Genomic DNA, 21220 nt, shown 5'->3' with positions numbered 1-21220 from the left:
GGCGGCTGAGCGCGCGCGCGTTCCTCAGTTCCGTTACGCGACGGGGGAGCCGGAGGAGCGCGGAGTTGCCCACCTGCCCGTTCGCTCCACCAACATCCCTTCCCGCGGTCCTCGGAAGCAGCCCAGCAGCACACGGTGGGTGAGGGATGCCGCAGCCTCCGCGGCAGCGCTCGGGGGCGGCCGCCCCGCCTCAGTGAGGCCCACCCCGAGAGTTCCGCGCCTCGTGAGGGTTGCGCAGCTGAGGGAAAAGAGGGGGTTGGGTGTGGGGGGCGGGGAGGAAGAGGTTGCTTTTCATGCTGATAACGTGCTTGAGGGAACGGCGAGCGGGCGCAGTGGCACGGGGTCGTGCCGAAACACTGCACTTAAAAAAAAAAAAACCCTAGAAAGTGCAAGCACGGGCACGACTTAAAGTAATTCACAGTGGGTCGCCGTGTTAGTCTGTCTGCAGTAGTAGAAAAGAGCAAGAATCCAGTAGCACCTTAAAGACTAACAAAAATATTTTCTGGCAGGGTATACCCTGCCAGAAAATATTTTCGTTAGTCTTTAAGGTGCTACTGGACTCTTGCTCTTTTCTACCACGACTTAAAATGTCTGTATTTATTATGCCGCTTACGCATGGGAGGTTTTGCCTTGGATTTGCTGCTCTCTAGATGCGCATTTCCCCCATCTGAATTCTCAAAACTCTACCTGGGGGCTTATTTATTTTTTTTGAGTCTTGAGAATGCGGATGGGGAAAACGTGCATCTAGAGAGCAGCAAAACCTCCCATGCATAAATGACCAATTAGGTGCGGTACTTATTTAAAAAAAAAAATAGAAAACGGCAAGTCCCTGCCAGAGGGTTAGAATTTCTAAAAGGTGCAAATAGGGAATGGAATGGGGGGGGGCGAAACAAAGTGGGCAAAACCGCCTTCTCCGTGTGGGCCTTGGGGAGGGGGGGTGTTCTTGGAGAGCGAGGCAGATGGGGGAGCTTAAAGTGGCGGCGCATTAAAACGAACCGATGTGTAGCAGCCTCGGAGCGACTTGCAGAAGCGGCTTCTCCAGGTTTTCGGGCGCAGGAAGGGTTTTCCCGCAATGTGGATTCTGCTTAACAGAAGGCACCAGCGCCTGACTCTGGAGTGTTCTGCGTGCAGATCTTAACTGCGGCGTGGGCTAGTAGCGTTGTTGCTGTTGCTTTACTAATGATGCTAGACCTTGTGCAACTTAAGGTATAGTATGTTTTTTAGGCGTTGTACGTGAACCAGGGACAGGTAAAGGTTGATGGCATGATGAAGTGCCTAATGTTGTGGTAGGCAAGGGTGGAGGCGGCATTTATCAGTGTGTGTCATGTGCCAAGTGCTGTAGATCAATTTAAAAGGACCTGTTTGCACCTTGCAAAGATCTAAAACTTGTCTGTACAGCGCATGATTGCATCACTTACTGCTTTGGAATGTTTAGCCATGGGATAAAATACCTTGGAGATAGTAATAAGGAAAGTTAATGTGCTGATTCATGGACAGCTTTTTTTAAAAAAAGGTTCATCAGTGCAGTTCACAAACTGATGTTACACAAAAAGAATGGGAGGGGTAAATATAATGCTGGATAACTGGGTTTGGGGGCATATTTGGGAAGGAATTCTCTGGAAAGAATGACATAAATCACAACATTCGCCCACATGTCTATTTACAATGAAGGGCAAATAGAAACGGGTGGTATGCAGAGTTTCTCCTCATAAAGAAGGTGAAGCAGTTTGGGAGGTCATGCTGGGTGCAGTACTGGGTAACAAGCAAGGTTATTAATGGATGTGAAATATTGTGCGTCCTTGTTTGTGAGTGTAGGAGGTGGTAGCTGTCAGTTAAGGGTAAATGCGGGAAGAGTCTATGGCATTATTGGCTGGGTTGAATTCAGTGTTAATATTTGGAATGGTTGTGAGGGACAAGTGCTACCAAAGGTGATGTTGGGAATGAGAAGTGGTAAATTGCTGAGTTATGCTCCTTTCTTCTGTGCATAAAGGTGTTTATGAATCTATATTTAATGAAAATATTTAATTTTAGTAGTTGTAAACTTCCTCAGGTACTTTTAAAACCGTATTTGTAGTCCTTTCTCACTGAGAAAAAAGCAGATTACAGAGTGTAAATTGTTAACATACATAGATATGTCTAATAAGCACAGTGTAGGCTGATACAATCAGTATGAAGAGACATTGAATGAGCAGTATACTAGGACTAGGATTACTGAAATCTGAGCATAATGTTAAAATGTGCATGCCATGTGTACTCTACTGCAAGTGTCCAGAATGTTGGTTTATTGTGCCAAGAGAGATTGTGAGTACTTTCCAGTATGGAAGGAAATAAAATAAACTTTCTAAGCCCTTCAGAAGCTGTTACAGGCAAGTTCGGAATATTTTCTTTCCAGAAGCATATATTTAGTTCTTTAGGAATTAAAGTTTTTTAAAAATCTTGTGTGTGCAGGGTGGATAGTCCTGCTAGTACCAGTTATTTCTAATTATTGTCTGTTGTTCCTTGCAGGTAACCATGAGTGATCGAAAGGCTGTCATCAAAAATGCAGATATGTCTGAGGAGATGCAGCAGGACTCTGTGGAGTGTGCTACACAGGCCCTGGAAAAATATAACATTGAAAAGGACATTGCTGCCCACATAAAGAAGGTACTTGATTATTGCTGTGCAGTGACATTTAGAATATTTAATACAAAGAAAGTACTTCAAAGAAAGAAAATCAGGGTTGAGATAACAGTTTACAGCAAAAATGTATGCAGTTTCTGAAGCCCAGGGTTAACTGAAGTAACTCCTCATAGGATTACATAGAAATCTGTTTCTAACTAAATACATAGATAGAAGCCTACATATTTCTTAACTTGTAAAGATGGTATGTTTTGAGAGACTTAGGAGTGCTCTGGTTTGCCCAAAAAAAATTCTGTAGGCTGGCCAAATGGCTGGTCTAACAGCATGTGTCGTCTTGCTGAGTGACTCCTAGAATTTTAGCTGAGCATCTGAGAAGATCCAAGCCTGCATCACTAGTGGTAGGGCAGTGTGGTGTAGTGGCTAAGAGCGGTGGTTTGGAGCAGTGGAGTCTGATCTGGAGAACCGGGTTTGATTCCCCACTCCATATCAACGGCGGACGCTAATCTGGTGAACTGGATTGTTTCCCCACACCTATACACGAAGCCAGCTGGGTGACCTTGGGCTAGTCACGCTCTCTCAGCCTTACTTACCTCACAGGGTGTCTGTTGTGGGGAGAAGAAGGGAAGGCGATTGTAAGCCAGTTTGATTCTGCCTTAAGTGGTAGAGAAAGTCAGCATATAAAAACCAACTCTTCTTCTATACCAATGCAAGTCAGTCAGCATGAAGACAATGTTTATGGTTCCATGATGACTTGGGGTGGGGGAGATTGACACACTACAAAACCTAGCTTTTACAACTGTAGAAGCATACTGAGGTTATTTGAACAATGTTAGTGACCATCTCATTAAAGACTTGAGGAACTGACTGCTGTCCTAGCAGTGAGACCATTGACTTTACAGCTGGTTATATTAGTCTCCAGTTGTAGACCACCACAGGACTTGAATGTTTGGCTGCAGTAAGACTTATGAAAAGCTGCTTGTGTGAATTTTGGTAAGCACTACAATTCTGGAAGTACGTTGAATGTAAGCTCCAATTCCCAGCGCAGTAGATTCAGTTGTGCCTCAGTGGTCATATTTTAGCATAATAAATTGTCGTGTTTCAAAATATATATTTTGAAGAATGAACGAAGAACAATGGCTTCTGAAGCAAAGGCAGCCTCTGAATGTCTTGGCATACAGCAAGAGCAAAGGTGGTCAGTACACTCGGTTATGATATAGTATAAATACATCTCAGGTGAAATGTTTAGCCAGCTTTTTGAATGAAGCTGTTAACATCTGTTGTACTAAGTTCTTTTAGTGACTCTTTTCCAGGAGTTTGACAAGAAATACAATCCTACTTGGCACTGTATTGTGGGAAGAAATTTTGGCAGCTATGTGACTCATGAGACCAAACACTTCATCTACTTCTACCTGGGCCAAGTAGCCATTCTCCTCTTCAAATCCGGTTAGAACATGGGATCGTTCCACCCAAACATGCGTTTGATTACAAGACTGCACACTAATTCCAAATAGACTGAAGTCTTCAGCCTTCCCCAGGGAACATACCTTGATCTTCAAGCCTTTTGTTGTTTTAATGGACAGGTACTCTTCTGTACCAGTTTGTGTTTTTGTTGTGGCCATAAAAAATAACAAAAAATAATCTTGTATGTATTTTCTTTTTTTAAAAGCTCCTTTTCTAATAAAATAATTGGACCTGCACTCAGCCTTTCATAGTTAAGAGCCCATCTCACATGTTTCCACTAGCTTTTGTATCATAAAATTTAACAGCTTTGGTTTTATTGAATGAGCTTGATTTTTGTTCTGAAGCTTGATGACAAGATTAATGTTCTGTGCTTGCAGCTGGGATTTCATAGGATGGCCAGGCATGGGCCAGAACAACAACAGCTACATATCATGGAGGTGTGGATATGAATCTCAAATAATGGGGAAGGTATGACCTGCAAACCAGAATTTGTGAACACATCTCTTAATTCTTGTAGGGTTTGTTCTAGGTCCAACACTAGTATCTTTGGGCTTGGCCTGTTGATTGGCTAAACTTTTACCAGCATCTCAGTGGCATTGAAACAGGAAGGGATGAAATTAAGTGCAATCCTGACTCCTCCATTCCCGTTATCCGTGGCCAGCTGAAATACCAGCTTTAAATAAGGCCTTTCACCGTAAGGCGTACGTACCCCTAGACTTTTGCAATGCACAAGACATTTGGAGTCTGTTGGTGCCAGCCACTGATTTTCCAAGCTAGCTGCAACTGTGTGTGCCATCTGCTAAGGCTGTATGATTTGTGCTGCAGGCCCCAGCATACCACAAGGAGTGAATTAGGTGACTTCCTTCTCCCTCCCCACAATCTGGACGACCAGGATTCTGGCATCACTTCACAATCAGGGAGATGTGAATGCTTATAGCTGGTGGTCCAGAGGGAATAACTTTGCAAGCTGTTGACTTCCGAGCTATTAGTTCCTTAATTCCATGTTCTGTACTAGTCTGTAGGCAGACACCTGCCTGTAAACATGGTGATTGGAAAGTAAGTTTCATTGGTTTAATTGGGACTTGCAAGTAAGCATGCTGAGAACCGCATGTGTTCAATGGCGGTTTCCCAGCATGTGCATAGGATTGCACTGCCTACACAGATTGACTGAAAATCCTTTCAGACTCCATTGTACAGAAGGTGTCTGAATTCAAATATGCATTCAACAAATATGGTTCTTTAGATAAAGCACTCATGATTCAATGTTTCAGAAGAGCGCAACTATTTGTGAACACATATGCATTGTAGAGTAGCAGTTTTGTGGGTGATAGACATAACAAGCCATAGGTTAGATCCAGTGCAAGGAGTGCTGATCTTCCTAACATTCCATTCCCCAGGCCTTTTTAGCCCCAGGACCTGTACAAAATAGCCACATGGGTTGAGAGGCTACAATGGGGGGAAGGGTAGAGTACTACCTGGATCTACTCATGCGAGAGGAAGTAATTTCACCCTTTCCATACCTATGTAGCTATTATTCCATGTGAGTTCTGTTACCCCAAGAACAAACTTTCCTGCAATCAGATGGGGGGTGGGGGTAGAAAGCAGGAAATATCCAAGACAGTTAGTGCTTTCCCTGAGAGACTGCAGGATCCATTCTAACATCTTTCACTGTCAGCAACTGCATTTGGTCCACCAAATTATGGTTTGTGTTAAGGAAGCAGTGTTTGTGCTGTGTTAAATTTATGCAAAATACATTAAATTTATATAGGTAACACCCTAATGCTTGGAGAACATCATTTTGTGTATGAAATTATCTTCTCGCACACTTGGCTGCTCTATGTATACATTCAGATTTTGTCTTTTTAAACTACTCAAATTAGTATAGGAGGCCTCATATGCATAATGGACAGAATCCATTCACCCTGGAAGACCCATTGACTTTTTTTTAGGGGGGGGGGAGTAAAAACACATTTTAACAAGCTATGAGACAGTATCTATATTCAGTTGGAATATTAGGAATGGCTAGTCCTGCTGAAAGTTGCTATAGTTACAAAGGACCCAAATAGCACAAATATCTATCTTTTTGCTTGAAATACTGAATAATTCAGTAGAGACACACCAAGCTACTAGATATGAAATGTTTCAGTTTTGTTTCACTGCTTGTGCTTTGGAAGATTTAACGGGCATTACGAAAAGCCCTCTTATCCCATATCCAGTGGGGTATAGCAGCTGTGCCCTCCAGTATTCCATAACCGTTCCTCTACTACATTTGAAACTGAATACCAAGAAAAAGCTCAACTTATATAAACTTGCATATCTGCTATTGCATAATTCCAGCTTTGAGCAAAGGACTGAAGCCCTGCACTAAACTACAAGAAACAATGTTCAGTAAACATTGCCTGTCCGCTTTTCTGAAGTTCTGAGGAACAATTATCTACCCAATACACTGTTTTTGGTATTCCTATGAAACACCTAGAACTGTATCCCTCTCTTCACTACCACCCATTCAATATTCAGCAGCCAAACACCTCTGGAACCTTCTAGTTCTTCAGTGAACGGGGCAATTTACTGTGGAGTAGCAGGCAAGAGTGATATGTACCTATTTCTCCCATAACCTTACAGTCAGATGAAGGACCTTCTGGTCCACACTACAGTTATTTAGGTTCAAGAAATCCACACCTTGCATTTGAACATCGATTTTATCTCATTTTCCATCTGTCATTCTACTAAAGGTAGTACACATGATTGAAGAGCAGACAAACCAGAGCTTATTTTTTTGTGTTACAAAGTGATAAAAAGAAAAAATTTAAGCCCCTGGTTCAAGTGAGTAATGCAAGCCCTTGCGTCATTACCTGACAGGATGAAGAGATTTCTTAAATACATACAATAAATTTTCCCAATGCACCCAAAAAACCACAGCTCTGGGACTTTAATTATTGATTCTTCAGAGAGATTTTCTTTCATGACTCTGTTTTCATGAGATTTGTATTTTCTATCAGGAAATGTTTTCCCTGAAGGTCACAGCTTAAAGCCAGAGTGAATGGCTACGATGCCTGAACTCAAGTTTCGATATTCCACTTTCAGGAAGCCCACATCTTCCATCAGCTCCTTCAGTTCCTCCTGAAATGTAGCAATGGAGATTTAAGTGATCATATATGAATTTCTGACTTCCTTATCTGGGAGGCAATAAAGTACTTTCTTACCTGGGTCAGAAAACACCTGATGCTTTCAACAAGGTACTGGTAGGATTTCCAGTCACCAGCAATCACCTCACCCAGCACAGGGATAACTTGGAAACTATATAGATCATAGACACTGTAAAAGTAAATGTCATAGGTTAATGTAAGTACGGTACTTCCAATCTTTGCACTGGAGTATTCCCTACATGTGGCAATTTTAAAATGTTTTGAGTATCTTAACCAAAAACCAGTGCATCAAACTCAAGCTGCAAGGCAAGCAGAAGTATATGTGTGGTGATGGTTGTCTCATTCTACTTTCAAGGACTGCAAGAATTAACTCTTCAACACTTAGACAAATCTGAATCAGTACAGGGCATTTTCTCCCTTCATCTCAGGGAGTCAATCCCCGTATTGTACTAGGTAGAAAGACACCTACTGTCTAACAGATTATAAGGACAATTTCAACATTCAGGCCAACTGACTGATGATGAGAGATAAAATAGAGTGATCACTAAATAAACAAGTATTCCAGAAGAAGCAAGTGGCAGCCTTAAATAGTATACTATGGTACCAAGGCAGCAGGGCTCTTTCCAACAACCCTTACATCCAATTTCCTACAACAGGTTGACTTGACTTTGGTGTTGGGTACACATTTTTTACTTGGAACTGAACTAGGGCCTTACAGCCCTCACAAGGAGCATCCTTAAAGTTCCCGTAAACATTTGTTGTGATTACCATTTTTTATTGCCAAAGGGGTGATTTTCTTCTTAACCAGAATTAGTGGATTTTCTTCATGGACAAGGTGGTGGTTCTCTGGCCAGATTCAGCTTAATGCCCAAGAAAAAAAGTCTGTTTTCTCCAGGTCACCGGAAGCACATTTACAATCTTTTTGGGTTTATTTGGATGGGAAGGCTATCAGAGAGTTTGTACCCATTTACTTTGTTCTGAGACACTAGCAGTAACATCCTAAAAAAACTTTCATGGGAGTAGCCACCATTAAATAGAACAGAGTAGGATTCTGGGAAGACAGGCTTATGATTGCTCTCTAGATCAGATAAAGTATCTAAACCTACTATATTTGAATGGCTTAGGGTCTGCATTATACTGGCCTACCAGAATCCAGATAAGTAGTCTCCTGTGGGTATTATGGTTCATTTGATGGGGGGGAAGAACCATATCTATGTCTTTTCAGTAAAGGCTGTGACTTGGGCATTGGTTTGGTGTTATAAACACCTGATGATATGATGCTGCCTAAAGGAAGATGCTACAGAGATACCATTACACTTTTGGTCTAACCAGGAGTCCTCCCTGAAATGGCACTGCTTTTATATGTTCCAAAGGACTCAGAATACCCTCAAGAAAACTGTGGAGAAAAATCTTTACTATTAATTTCAATTCCCCATGACTGCTGCAAACACTTTATTTTAAGGCTTCTTCCTTGGTTTGCTATATCTGGCTTTTTTCTTCTTTATAGTTTGAGGGGTCTGCTCTTCCAGTACAGTCTAGGCGGGAAGGGGGTCCCCCCTTCGAGAAATTCAGACCCTGCTTCCTGACCCAAGGGGAATATAATAATTGATTGCAAGGAGTTTCCTTTCTTTACTGTGTGCATTCTGTTTTAACTTTTTGGAACCTTTAGGAAGGGGCAAGACAGAAACTGCATTAAATAAACAAATGGAAACAGTCATTTCATGGGACCTCAACAACATTTGACTGTTGGGCAAGTACTGTTTGCTCAAGGTGGGTAACTGTGCTGTCTGTAGCAGAAGAACACAAAGAGTGTCCAGGACCACTTTAAAGACCAACAAACTTTCCAGGTTATAAGCTTTTGTGAGTCAGCTTTGATTCAAGAAAGCTTATACCCTGGAAAAAAAATTGTTGTTAAGGTGCTACTAGACTTGAATATTATTTGTTCAAGGTAATGAAAGATGAGAAGAAACATAATCCAACCTGGAAACTAGGGAATTGTTGACATGACTAAATTCCAGACACATAAACCGCCCTCCTGGTTTCAGGACACGATAGGCCTCCTGTAGTGCCTAAAACAAGACAAACAAATACACAGGAAGTTTGTTCTAAAACAGTGGTCCTTAACTGGGGCCTAATGAAGGCTGCCCATCCCCCAGGGGCATTTAGCATTTTAGGCAGCCCCTTGCAATAACATCTAACAAGCCAGTGGAGGAGTTGGTTTTTTTTTTTTTAACAATGCTCATCCACTCTGAGAATAAAACCCCAGATTTCTCTTCAAGACCTTTATAGAATGGCACACAATAATCAAACCAAGCATTAAAGAGTTAGCTAATGGCATCAGACAAAAGGGTCTTACTAAATTATCAATAAGAGATCAATATAATGCAGGCTCCCCCCACCCAAACTTGTTAAGCCTGCAGCAGCCTTTGGAATTCTGATACAGGGATGCAACCACAAAATGACTGCCACAGAAGGCGGAGCCAAACACAAAATGTCAGGGAGTGAAGTCAGGCATAACTAATAGTAACTCTGACATTTCAGACAGAAGCTCTGCTTCACAGGATGCCTTTTAAAAAGAACGTACTGTTTTAGATGAAGATCTTTGTACTGTTCTGGCAGATGCTGCCAAAGCAACTTTTAAACGTAATCTGCACAGCCAGTCAGATCTCCAGTGGCCAATAGGAGACCTGCTGGGCAAAAGCCCTATCTGGTCCATCCAAAAACACTTGGTGGGTACCAGGAAAGCTGTCTGAGGGAACCACGGGTACCACATTAGGGATGCCATTGTATGCATGTATCAAGAATATAACCTTTATTGATAAAGATTGTCTGCAGTGCTGTTCTTACATCTGTTTTAAAAATTTGCATTGGTTAGCATTTGACGATTTGGCATACTTGATGGGCTACAGTAGTTCTTAAACATTAATACACTGCTAAAAAAACTGCATGGTTTCATTCTGAGCTCATAATTTTGGGCCAATTTCAATCAGTTTACTGTATCCTTGAGCTAGTTTTAAGAATATCCAACTAGTATATACCAGCTTTCTTACCTGTGTATCAGAATACCAGTTTTTTTTTAAGCAATAGGGCTGGCAGAAGCAAAATGCCAGTATGCTGGGGCATGCAGGTTAACCTACAAGCAGAAGAAAACTTTGGTCTGTTTTCAAACTGTACACCCATCCATCCCCCTTCTTCATTTAATGCAGGACTATATGTTACTGTCATCTAGCAAGAGAAGCCCTAGTAGCTAAATGGAACCTCCCAGGTAAGAAACAATATACATAGCACATGGTGGGAAAAACAACAAGAACACTATCACCATCAAACAGCCAAGGGCATCTGTCTGGCCACTGCTGATAACAAATATTGAACTAGATGGACTTCAGTCTGATCCAGCAGTGCTCTGTTTTTTCCAACCATCAGTATCCATGCTCACCTGGTCAATACGAGTGACATTCCGAATACCAAACGCAATTGTATAAACGTCAAAATTGTCATTGTTGAAGGGCAGTTCTTCTGCATTCCCAAGCACCCAGGACAATCCTTTGAAAGAATGTAGAAGAAATTGTTCTGTGTCACATTCCAAAGTGGTCTCAGAAAGGCTTTCCCAACAAAGACAGTCTTGTACAAATTGTCAGACATTGGATAAACTATTGGTTGTAGTGTTTTCAATTGGATGGCAACCTTCTCTTGCTTCTTAGTTCCAGCACACCAAGAGTGCAATCTGATATTAGCCACTTCCTGTGCCCACTGAAGGCTGCAAAGCATTCTTTACAGCAGGGGTGGGGAACCTTTTTTTTTGCCAAGGGCCATTTGAATATCTTCGACATCATTCGGGGGCCATACAAAATTTATATATATAAAATTTATATATATAAAACAAAAAGTGATCAGCAGTGCAATCTTATGCAGGTCTACTCTAAATCCTACTCAAGTCCAGTCAGCGGGGCTTACTCATTGGAAAGCATCAGTAGGTTTGTCCTGCAGATGTCTAGGATCTTAACCTACTGGCAGCCTGAGCCTACCCATTTTTGCCCAGAAAACTATGAAGTACATTTTGTTTATTGAGAAATTTTACATGCTGCCTGGAACTTGACTTGGATGGAACTTGACATCAGAGCTAAAAAGCTAAGCAAGGTCGGCCCTGGTTAGTACTTGGATATAAGACCACCAAGGAATACCAGAGTCCTTATGCAGAGAAAGGCAATGGCAACTCACCTCTGTTCATTTCTTGCCCAAGCCAGCAATGCTGTGGATTGAACTTAGAAGGGTCCAGATTGGGGAGGGGCACAGAGTACACAGAGAGAGATGCTGCACGTTTGGTAGTCCATCCTGCACCTGGGACCTTTTGCATGCCAAGCAGATGCTCTACCTCTGAGCCACAACCCCTGCCAAGCAGAGGCTCTACCCCTGATCCACAGCCCCTCCCAAGGAGATGCTCCACCCCTGATCCACAGCCCCTGCCAAGCAGATACTCTACCCCTGATCCACAGCCCCTGCCAAGGAGATGCTCTACCCCTGATCCACAGCCCCTGCCAAGGAGATGCTCTACTACTGACCCACAGCCCCTGCCAAGCAGATGCTCTACCACTGATCCGAAGCCCCTGCCAAGCAGATGCTCTCCCACTGATCCACAGCCCCTGCCAAGCAGATGCTCTCTCACTGATCCACAGCCCCTGCCAAGGAGATGCTCTCCCACTGATCCACAGCCCCTGTCAAGCAGATGCTCTACCACTGAGCCACAGCCCCTGCCACAGAGATGCTCTACCACTGATCCACAGCCCTTGCCTAGGAGATGCTCTACTACTGACCCAAAGCACCTGCCAAGCAGATGCTCTACCACTGATCCACAGCCCCTGCCAAGGAGGTGCTCTACCACTGAAGCACGCCAGCTGGAGGTTCAAGCGGGGAGGGGCTGGCCAGGGGGCCCTCCGGCTGCCGTGCGGGAAGCAAGCCCCAGCCTGCAGATCCAGCGGGGAGGGGCTTAGCAGGGGGCCCTCCGGGTGCCATGCGGAAAGTGCGCCCCAGTCGGAGGTTCAAGTGGGGAGGCCAGGGGGCCCTCCGGCTGCTGTGCGGGAAGCGCGCCCCAGCTGGCAGATCCAGTGGGGAGGGGCTTAGCAGGGGGCCCTCTGGGTGCCGCACGGAAAGTGCGCGCCAGCTGGAGGTTCAAGTGGGGAGGGGCTGGCCAGGGGCCCCTCCGGGTGGCGCGCGGGAAGCGCCTACCAGCCAGAGGTTCAAGCGGGGAGGGGCTTTGCAGGGGGCCCTCCAGCTGCCTTGCGGGAAGCGCGCACCAGGCGGCAGATCCAGTGGGCCCTCTGGTGGCCATGCGGGAAGCACAAGCAACTGGAGGTTCAAGCAGGGACAGGCTTGGCAGGGGGCCCTCCGCAGGTGGGCCGGGGACCGGATGAAATGATCCTGCGGGCTGTAAACGGCCCGCGGGCCGGAGGTTCCCCATCCCTGCTTTACAGGATGCTGATGAAGAGGCCTTAAGGTCATGGCCTACAGACCCCCCCTTTTTTCCTTTGTAGCATCCAGCGTGATGAATAGTGTTGGAGAACTTGAAAGCTTGCTACCATGGTATATTACTTACCGTATATACTCGTGTAGAAGCCGAGTTTTTCAGCCCAAAAAAAGGGCTGAGAAAACCCAACTCGGCTTATATGCGGGTCAATACGGTACTTAGAAGGGAGGGGGGGAACTTACCGCCGCCGCCTGCCCGCGCGCCTTCCCTGCGGGCCAGGAGCGGCCTGCGGGGCTCCTGGGCGCAGAGAGGGGGCTGCTGCCGCCACCAGGGAAGGCTGCTCGGGTGCCGCGCACGCTTTGCTGGGGGATTAAATGCCCCCTCTGCGGCTGGCTACCTTCGCCATTCAGAGAGGACTAATCTAGCTGCATGGGAGGAAATGAACGTGGCGGGGAAGCCGTCTCCTCCAGCCCAGCTCGAGCGGCCGGACAGCCTCCTCGTCCCCACTTGGGCAAGTACCCCCCACCCCCCGCCCCCGCTTCTCTTTCTAATCCCCTCAGCGTCCCAGCTGCACACCGCCGCCGCTTCCCGCCCGCTTCAGAGCAGCAGCAGCTCTCGCTGCCCAAACCCCAGCGGGGAGCTCGTGCCTCCTCGCGCTCGTCCGGGCAGCCAGTCTTCTCGCCCTCTCCTTTCGTCACTGGGCTGGGTGGGCTTTTCCCCCTCGGAGGTGTCGGGTTGCTCACAGGGAACTTGGGGGAAAGCCTCAGAGCGGCGCGAGGAGGGCAGCCCGGGCGAGGCGCGAGGGTGGGGGGGAGAGAGTGGTCCAGCTCGGGGCTTTGTTTGTTTTAGCTGTTGGAGCAGTGGTTCCCAACCTTTTTTTGACCAGGGACCACTAGGACTTTTTTGTTCGGTGCAGGGACCCCAAGGTTCAAAATAAAAATTCCGGGAATTTGAAAATAAACTTTAATCGTAACTGTTAGTTAAACATTAAACTTATAATATATATATATATATTCAAATATAATTCTAATAGAGAACTTTTAATTGAAAATATTAATTTATTATGGGTTTATAACTTTGTTTCGCGGACCTTAATTTAGTTCTCGTGGATCCCTGGGGTCCATGGACCCCTGGTTGGGAACCAGTGTGTTGGAGGGTCATGGAAAGGTCTCTGTGTGTTCAAGGGAAGGGGGCTGCCTCAAGCCAAAGGAAGCACTCTGCTGTGGTGAGTGCAGGAGGCAGAAAAGCAAATGTGTGTTTGTTTGGGTGCCTTTTCACAAGGAGCGGGGAATAGTTAAGTGCTAAGAAAAGTTTAGCTCCTTGGAAACTGGCTTCCCTCTTGCTTTACCTCTGGGCTAAACTAGACCTGGTACGCTGTTGCATCTGTTTTCCTCTCTCCTTTCCTTTTTAAAAACCAAAAAACAACTTTTTTAGGGGTGGGGGGTGAGTGGGAAGGGCAGTTTAACCCTTTCCTTTCTCTCTAGGCGCTTTCCCTTTCCTATAGTTGCCTCCCTATGCATTTCTTACTGGTGTGTGTGTGTAAGGGGATGGGGAGGGGGGGAATACACGCTACAGGATCTGCATGATCTATATCTGTACTATTGAATGCTTTGCCGAGCTATGCAACTTTTATAAAAGTTTTTTTAAAAAACCCAACAGATTAGCTTTAAATATAGTTCACGTGTAGCTGCTGGCATCCACCCACCCTCAGAAATCTTTCACTGGATTTGTGCTGCTTAAAATAAGAATTTTTAAAGAAGTGGCAGGGAGTTGTGGGTAGAAAAGAGGCATGGTAAACGATATTCTACAGTTTGGTCATATGCATCTGGCTTTCAAAACAGAGTTCTCTTTGAAGCCAAACTGAATCTCACCTTCAAAAATAATTGACAAAAAAATCTTTAAATGAAGAGGTGGGCTAAGATTTTAGATGGTGTGTGTGAGGGGAGACCTATCATCTATGGGGGTTACCGCATTATGTATTCCCAGCGATGTATTAAGAGTTTGAAAAAGTTATAAAAAATACTGTTCGCACTTTGTTTGGCCCCTTTAGCAGTGAAGACGTCTTCCAACCACTTTTTAGCTGTGGCATCCAAAAACCCTTTCAAAGCGATGTTTTTTATAGCATTTTCAAACTCTTACTACATCGCTGGGAATACATAATGCGGTAACCCCCTAAGTTATGTTTTACTCATAACATAGCTTACCTTACCGGGCCAGGAGCGGCCTGCGGGGCCCGGTAGGGTAAGCCTGCGGGGGGGGGGGAAGGGCCTCCTTTCCCACCCTCGGTTTATATGCGGGTGCCTAATTTCCCCCCATTTTGGGGGAGAAATTAGGCACCTCGGCTTATACTCAGGTCGGCTTATACCCGAGTATATACGGTAATAAAAAGTATTACATTGCTTTTGTTTTTTGGAATTTGCTATGGACCAACAACCTGCTTTTCAAGTCATAACATAAACATAAGAACCTAAGAAAGGCCATGCTGGATCAGACCAAGGTCCATCAAATCCAGCAGTCTGTTCACACAGTGGCCAACCAGTTGCCTCTAGGAAGCCCACAAAAAAAGACTACTGCACCAGCATTGTCCTGCCTGTGTCCCAAAGCACCTAATATAATAGGTATGCTCACCTGATCCTGGAGAGAAGTCTTCTATGAAGCAAATCATGACTCTCTGCACATGCATGAAGGCAAGCTTCAACAGCTAATCCAATCACCATGGGAGCCAATTACTGACAACACTGTTGTACTAGCTGCTATTCAGCAGGTTCATAAACTGGACTATTTCAGCTTTATACTATCTTGAGCTTTGCTTGCATCAAAGCTTGCCACAGAGTTACACCTTCCAATAATATAATTGTGCCTGCCTGAGTGCGGCAATTCTCCAAGTCAACCCCTTGGTATTACTATCCTTAATAAACTATTTCTGATTTCGTTCTTTCAAGGTTTGTATAATGCTGCATCACTTTGTCAGCAGATCTCTTTTGCTGCAGTGGAGGGGGAATAAGATGAAATTGCTTCCAACTCCTCCTGTTGCTCAGGCAGATAAGGTATAGGGGCAACTTCCCTGACAGCACAAAAAGGATGATTGATTTTGCTTGCATTCCCCCTCTTCACTGCAGTTCCCCACACTTTGTTGCATTTTGTCCAAGAGGCTCCCATGATCCTCTGGTCTTTCAGAGGTCTTAGGGGACCACTGGAGGAAAGAGAAAGGTATACCTTTGCAATGGTTGGAGCTTATTTCATAGGATCCAATCACATGGCGATGCATGCACACATGTGGTCTGCCATTGCTCAACCCCCTACTGAAGAAGTTCCAATCCATTACCTTCAGAATAGCCAAGGCGTTGTGATTTCTGCTTTCCAGCCTTCAGCATCTCCTTGTTAATGTCACAGACCACTACATGGGAGCCTCCCAATGATTTATGCTCCTCTTCCTGGTAAAGTCTGGTAATTTCCTGCCATGATAAATTTTGGTGTGTTCTCAGCTTTTGTCGGACCTGATGCTCCCGCTGGGAACGAACATAATTGATAAATCGAAAGGCGATGTCACCTGCATTTGTTGTGAAAGGAAGATTCACAATGTACGATCTCCCCTGAAATTAAATGTTCAGGCATTTCAGGACACAGAACGAAAAGTTTGTTCACTTACCCTTAATTTCCCTTCTCACTGGTCCTAGGGTGGGGCAGTCTTCACTAATGGAAGGAGCTTCTTCTCATTACTGAAGATTGTCCCACCCTGGACTATCAGAGGAGCACAAATTAGACATTTATATATTGTATTTACTCATTTATTCATCCCAATTTACACCCTGCTCTATTCCAAAAATCAGGAAGGGAAACAAATATATAACAACTCAGAAACTACAGATAGTTCACAATTTTGCAACTGAGTTCTAACAGGTTATATTCAGCCAGTATTGTGGCAGTAGCACTGGATGCCAATAAATTTTTAGTCTCAGTTCATGGAGAGGGCATTAATCTTTCTTCCTGAAGACATGACAAATCTTGGATTAGAGAATTCCATGCCTATCCCAGCTCCTTGGCCTTTAGATTTTACACATGTAAACTAGTGTTCCTCACACTTTTCATTTAATCCACAAATTAACTCAACTAACCTTAACACAGTTGGTTTGAAAGTTGTGATTGCATTCTTCCTTGCTTCTACAATCCTTTCACATACCATACGATAAAACATACACGCATAAACAGTGCTTATCTTAACAATCATGCTGGAATTCAAGATTTTAAATGTCAGTTCTTTTAAACTGGGACAGTCTGTACAGCATATTTCATAGTTTAGAGTTGGATGTTCAACTTACACGTGATTTCAAGCTAAGAACAAACACTCATTAATAAGCCTAGGATTTTTTTTAGGCTTACCTGTCCCTCCAGCAACATCGAGCAACTGGGTTCCTGGATATGGGTTCATTTGGTGCAAGAAGATGTCTTTCCAGATTCGATGGATCCCCAGACTCATTGAATCATTCATTATATCATACTTCTTAGCCACATTTTCAAAGACTTGGTAAACTGAAATGATTTTTTTTCAAATGGTAAAGTGGTAGACTAGACTAGGCCCACTCTGATCTACTATATTGTTTACACTGGATCCCATTCCTCCTTTCCACTAGCAATACAGGCTCTGTGGATGCAACAAGGGCAATTTCAACTACTTCCTCAATGCAGCTGCCTATTTTGCATGGGGTCCACAAAGGACTCAAACACTCTGCACTGTGGCTGCCAGGGGAAGGCAGGAAAGATCTGTGTGTGCACCAGCACCTTCCAACTGTGCTGCATAGAATCCAACTCATTGCTCACATTGCTAAACACAAAAAAAGTAGAGCTCTTCCCCTCATATGAAAACATTAACTTGGTAGGAAGTCTGACACTTTCTTCCAGCATCTCATCCGGGATCACTAAAATCACAATTTTCTGTGAAACATCTGACTCAGCTCCTCAGTCTTCATGCTTAATGAAACAAAGTCTACATGTATGTGATTTGCCCATATTCTACTCTTAACCTCATTTCTGTATTTCTCCTCCTTCTACTGCCAAAGTTCTATTTATATATTTATTTACTTCATTTATACTCTATCTTTCTCTCCAGTGGGGACTCCAAGTTAAATAATTCTCCTCTCCTCCATGTTATCCTCACAACAACCCCATGAAGTCAGTTAGGTTGAGAATGGCCCACGGTCACACACCAAACTTCCATTGCAGTGGGAGGATTCTAACCTGGATCTCCCAGACCCAATTCCGGCAGTCTAACCACCGCATCTTCTCAGGTCAGGGGCCTAGACTGTTGCCTTATGCAATCCCGCAAGTCTTCACAAAATACTTGAAACAGTTTGACTGTACAAGAAATGCAATATAAAACTAACAGGAGATAGTGTGTATGTTAAGTGCCGTCAAGTCGCTTCCGACTCATGGCGACCCTATGAATGAAAGTCCTCCAAAATGTCCTATCTTTGACACCCCTTCTGGATGCACACCTTAACGTGGTGTGGTGAGGGGGTTTGTGTGTGTCAGGGAAGATGAGAGCAATACCGTAAGGGGTCTAGACTCTATCAAGAGACTAAACTCCTAGCAGAGTCACTCAAGACAGAATGGTCACAACTGAGGCACCAGACGAAGATGCATCCACCCCCTTAAGGGATCAATGGCCACATCCGCAGAAGAGAACAGGCAGTTCCAATGGGGACGGGGGCAGAGGAATCCCTGAAGGTTAGCTACTGGGCAGCAGCAGGAGTGGAAATTGACACTGGCGGAGGATCTTTCCTAGAAAACGGCAGTGCCACTACAGCTCACCCTGGTTAGTACTGAGCAGAAGGCGGCACTGGCAAACCACTTCTGACCAACCTTTACCTTGAAAACCCTATGATGAGACAATCCAAAATGAACAGGAGATGTGTGTGTGTGTGTGTGTGTACAGTAGCCCTCTGAAGAACCGCCCTTCCTAGCTTGGGCGAGGCAGGCGTCTCCCCGCCAATCACACAACCCGGTTTCTCACCCTTCTCTCCCTTCTCTTCCTCAGAGACAGTCTGGAACCCAAAGCGAGTCCTCGCGTCGGCTGCTGCGCGCCCCCCTCCGCTGCACAACCGACGCCCCCACCCAAGGAGCAGCCATTGTCCATGGCAACCTCGCAAAGCCCGGCGAGGAGCGACTGCCCTGGAGGCCGCCATCTTGGTTCATGACGCATCAACGACGCCCTCCCTGTCACACAGGGGGGAAACCCCGCATGCGCAGTTCGCATGCGGGGTTTCCCCCCTGTGTGACAGGGAGGGCGAGGAGCGACTGCCCTGGAAGCCGCCATCTTGGTTCATGACGCATCAACGACGCCTTTCCTGTCACACAGGGGGGGGGGGAAACCCCGCATGCGCAGTTCGCTTCGGAGACTCGCGCCGCGAGCTTGGTTAGGGACGCCCCCAACAGTTCCTTGTTCTTATTTGGTAACGGGGTAATTTACAGCGGTTGTCCCGTCTGCTGGCATATTTGCGGGACTAGTATCGACCCGCTGTTCCTTCTGAGCGCACAGCATTCCTGCTCTTTAGGTATCAAAAGTGTGCTGGAGAGAGATCTTGCCCTACAATGCAACCTGTTAAGCGGCTGATCATTAGCATGCCGGTTCCTCGGTTTATGCTTAGCAAAAAGAAGCACCCAATACTAAGTAGACGAGCTATGTAAAAAAATAGTATTCAGCTCACACAAATTATGCAAAAGTGTGATGTTATTATTTACAAGTGCAAGAAGCCAACAATAGTAGAGATACATGCAACAAAATATATACAAAGATAAAGTGTAGCTCCTCGGTTTAGGCTTTATTATTATTATTATTTTTATTGGCAATCTCTCTTGAACTCAATCTCTCTTGAACGCCAGACAAATACGTCTAGGACGACGATTCGCAGCTGCAATTCCAATCACGGTTACTTTGAAGTAAGTTCCACTGAATTAATTCCGAGTACATCTGTAAAATATCCGGAAATTTTGGAAATAAATGGATATTTGGCAGGACTGATGCAAACTTTTGGGACTGATTTAACAACATAATATGCGTCATTTTTAACTTAGTAAGCATATAAAATTGTACTATTTTCATGTGTATGGAATTTAAAAGTATAAATACCTACATTTTCTGTACGAAAACTGCAAGTGTATCCAGTACTTGAGAAAGAGCTGCAAACTGCTGAATCCTATGATATTATAATACATGTATCTTTTATTTTGCTATATGAGAGGTAAGAAAATAAAAGTTGAAAGCCAAAAACAAAATCTGGATTAACCCACAAAATAAAGTGGATAGAAACTCTCAGAGTCACAATACATATGACTACCAGGATAATTGGATATTAAGCTGAACCTTATAACATTGAAAACTCTGAACTCCGGGTTAATAATGTATTATCATTAAACACATTATTAGTGCCAAAATTATTTATATTTTTATTTTTTTAAAAAAGCTTTTGTTATATATGCCAAGTTTGCAAGACAGAGCTATGAATAATGAAGTCCAGAGTTCAAATATTGCCTGTGCCACAAACTTACTTGGTGACCATAGGCAAGTCACTCACTGTGCAGTCATATGCAGACTTACTCCAGTCTATGATTTCAGTGGGCTTAGGGGGTTACCCCACTTTGTATTCCCAGCGATGAGTTTGAAAACGTTATAAAAAACATCACTTTAAAAGGGTTTTTGGATACCACGGCTTATAAATGGTTGGAAGACGTCTTCACAGCTAATGGGGCCAAACAAAGTGCGAACAGTATTTTTTATAACATTTTCAAACTCTTAATACATCGCTGGGAATACATAGAAAGTGCAAACAGTATTTTTTATAACGTTTTCAAACTCTTAATACATCTCTGGGAATACAAGTGCGGTAACAGCCAGTGTCTGGAATAACTGCGCAGAAACTCCACTACCTGCATGTAGGGATAATAATCCTGACCTACCGAACAGAATAGTTATACCCTCATTGACTCTCAGTGAGAAAGGTGGACTATAAATAGTCAATAAATAAATAGTGTGCCTGAAGTGCCTTTAAAGTAGAGTGCTATATAAATACAATGTATTAGTATAACAGGGAAGCGCAAAAGGTGGATTCTCCACCGCAACCATTGGTTTCCAACTCGAAACAAGTAAGCAGTAGTCAACTACAACTCCCATGGGCCCATGCGGCAGCTTCTACAAAGAGAAGGAAAGGGCGGAGGAAGCACTTAGGTTTGACCCTGCTATAGCTTTGCCATTTATACCTGCAGCTGTAGAAATATGCCGATGTTGACATTAAAGGAGAGGCAAGCCTTGCTACAAACCACGCCGGGAATTGTAGTTTTCTCCTGCCCATAACCCGTTCAAACCAAAGGGGAAAACACCACAACACCCGGCATGCTTTGAGGGCAAGTCTGGCCCCGCCTCTCCCCAGTCCTGGTAGAAATAGACCCATCCGGGTCCTTTTAGGGGCACTGCTGTCGGCGATTCGTCGCCATTACGGGGCTGCGGTGGTAGTGAGGCTGCGACGGTTGTACCGAGGCG

The 21220-nt window shown here is 44.5% G+C and overlaps 2 protein-coding genes across 2 annotated transcripts; one reads left to right on the top strand and one right to left on the bottom strand.

Moving 5' to 3' along the window:
• DYNLL1 (dynein light chain LC8-type 1) lies at nt 1-4257 on the top strand. The gene is made up of 3 exons (XM_056859831.1): nt 1-135; nt 2506-2643; nt 3930-4257. The coding sequence occupies exons 2-3, from the start codon at nt 2512-2514 to the stop codon at nt 4065-4067; spliced, it is 270 nt and encodes an 89-aa protein (XP_056715809.1). The 5' UTR covers nt 1-135; nt 2506-2511; the 3' UTR covers nt 4068-4257.
• Nucleotides 4258-7042: 2785 nt separating this feature from the next.
• COQ5 (coenzyme Q5, methyltransferase) lies at nt 7043-18869 on the bottom strand. The gene is made up of 7 exons (XM_056859824.1): nt 18698-18869; nt 17068-17217; nt 16013-16237; nt 10663-10769; nt 9207-9295; nt 7284-7395; nt 7043-7200 (listed from the first exon to the last, which is right to left on the bottom strand). The coding sequence occupies exons 1-7, from the start codon at nt 18867-18869 to the stop codon at nt 7099-7101; spliced, it is 957 nt and encodes a 318-aa protein (XP_056715802.1). The 3' UTR covers nt 7043-7098.
• Between the last annotated feature and the right edge of the window lie 2351 nt (nt 18870-21220).

This window comes from Euleptes europaea, chromosome 13 (assembly GCF_029931775.1).
Source record: "Euleptes europaea isolate rEulEur1 chromosome 13, rEulEur1.hap1, whole genome shotgun sequence".
Taxonomy (NCBI): Eukaryota; Metazoa; Chordata; class Lepidosauria; order Squamata; family Sphaerodactylidae; genus Euleptes; species Euleptes europaea.
The sequence above is the reverse complement of the archived record's forward strand: the minus strand, read 5'-3'. Positions and strand labels throughout refer to the sequence as shown.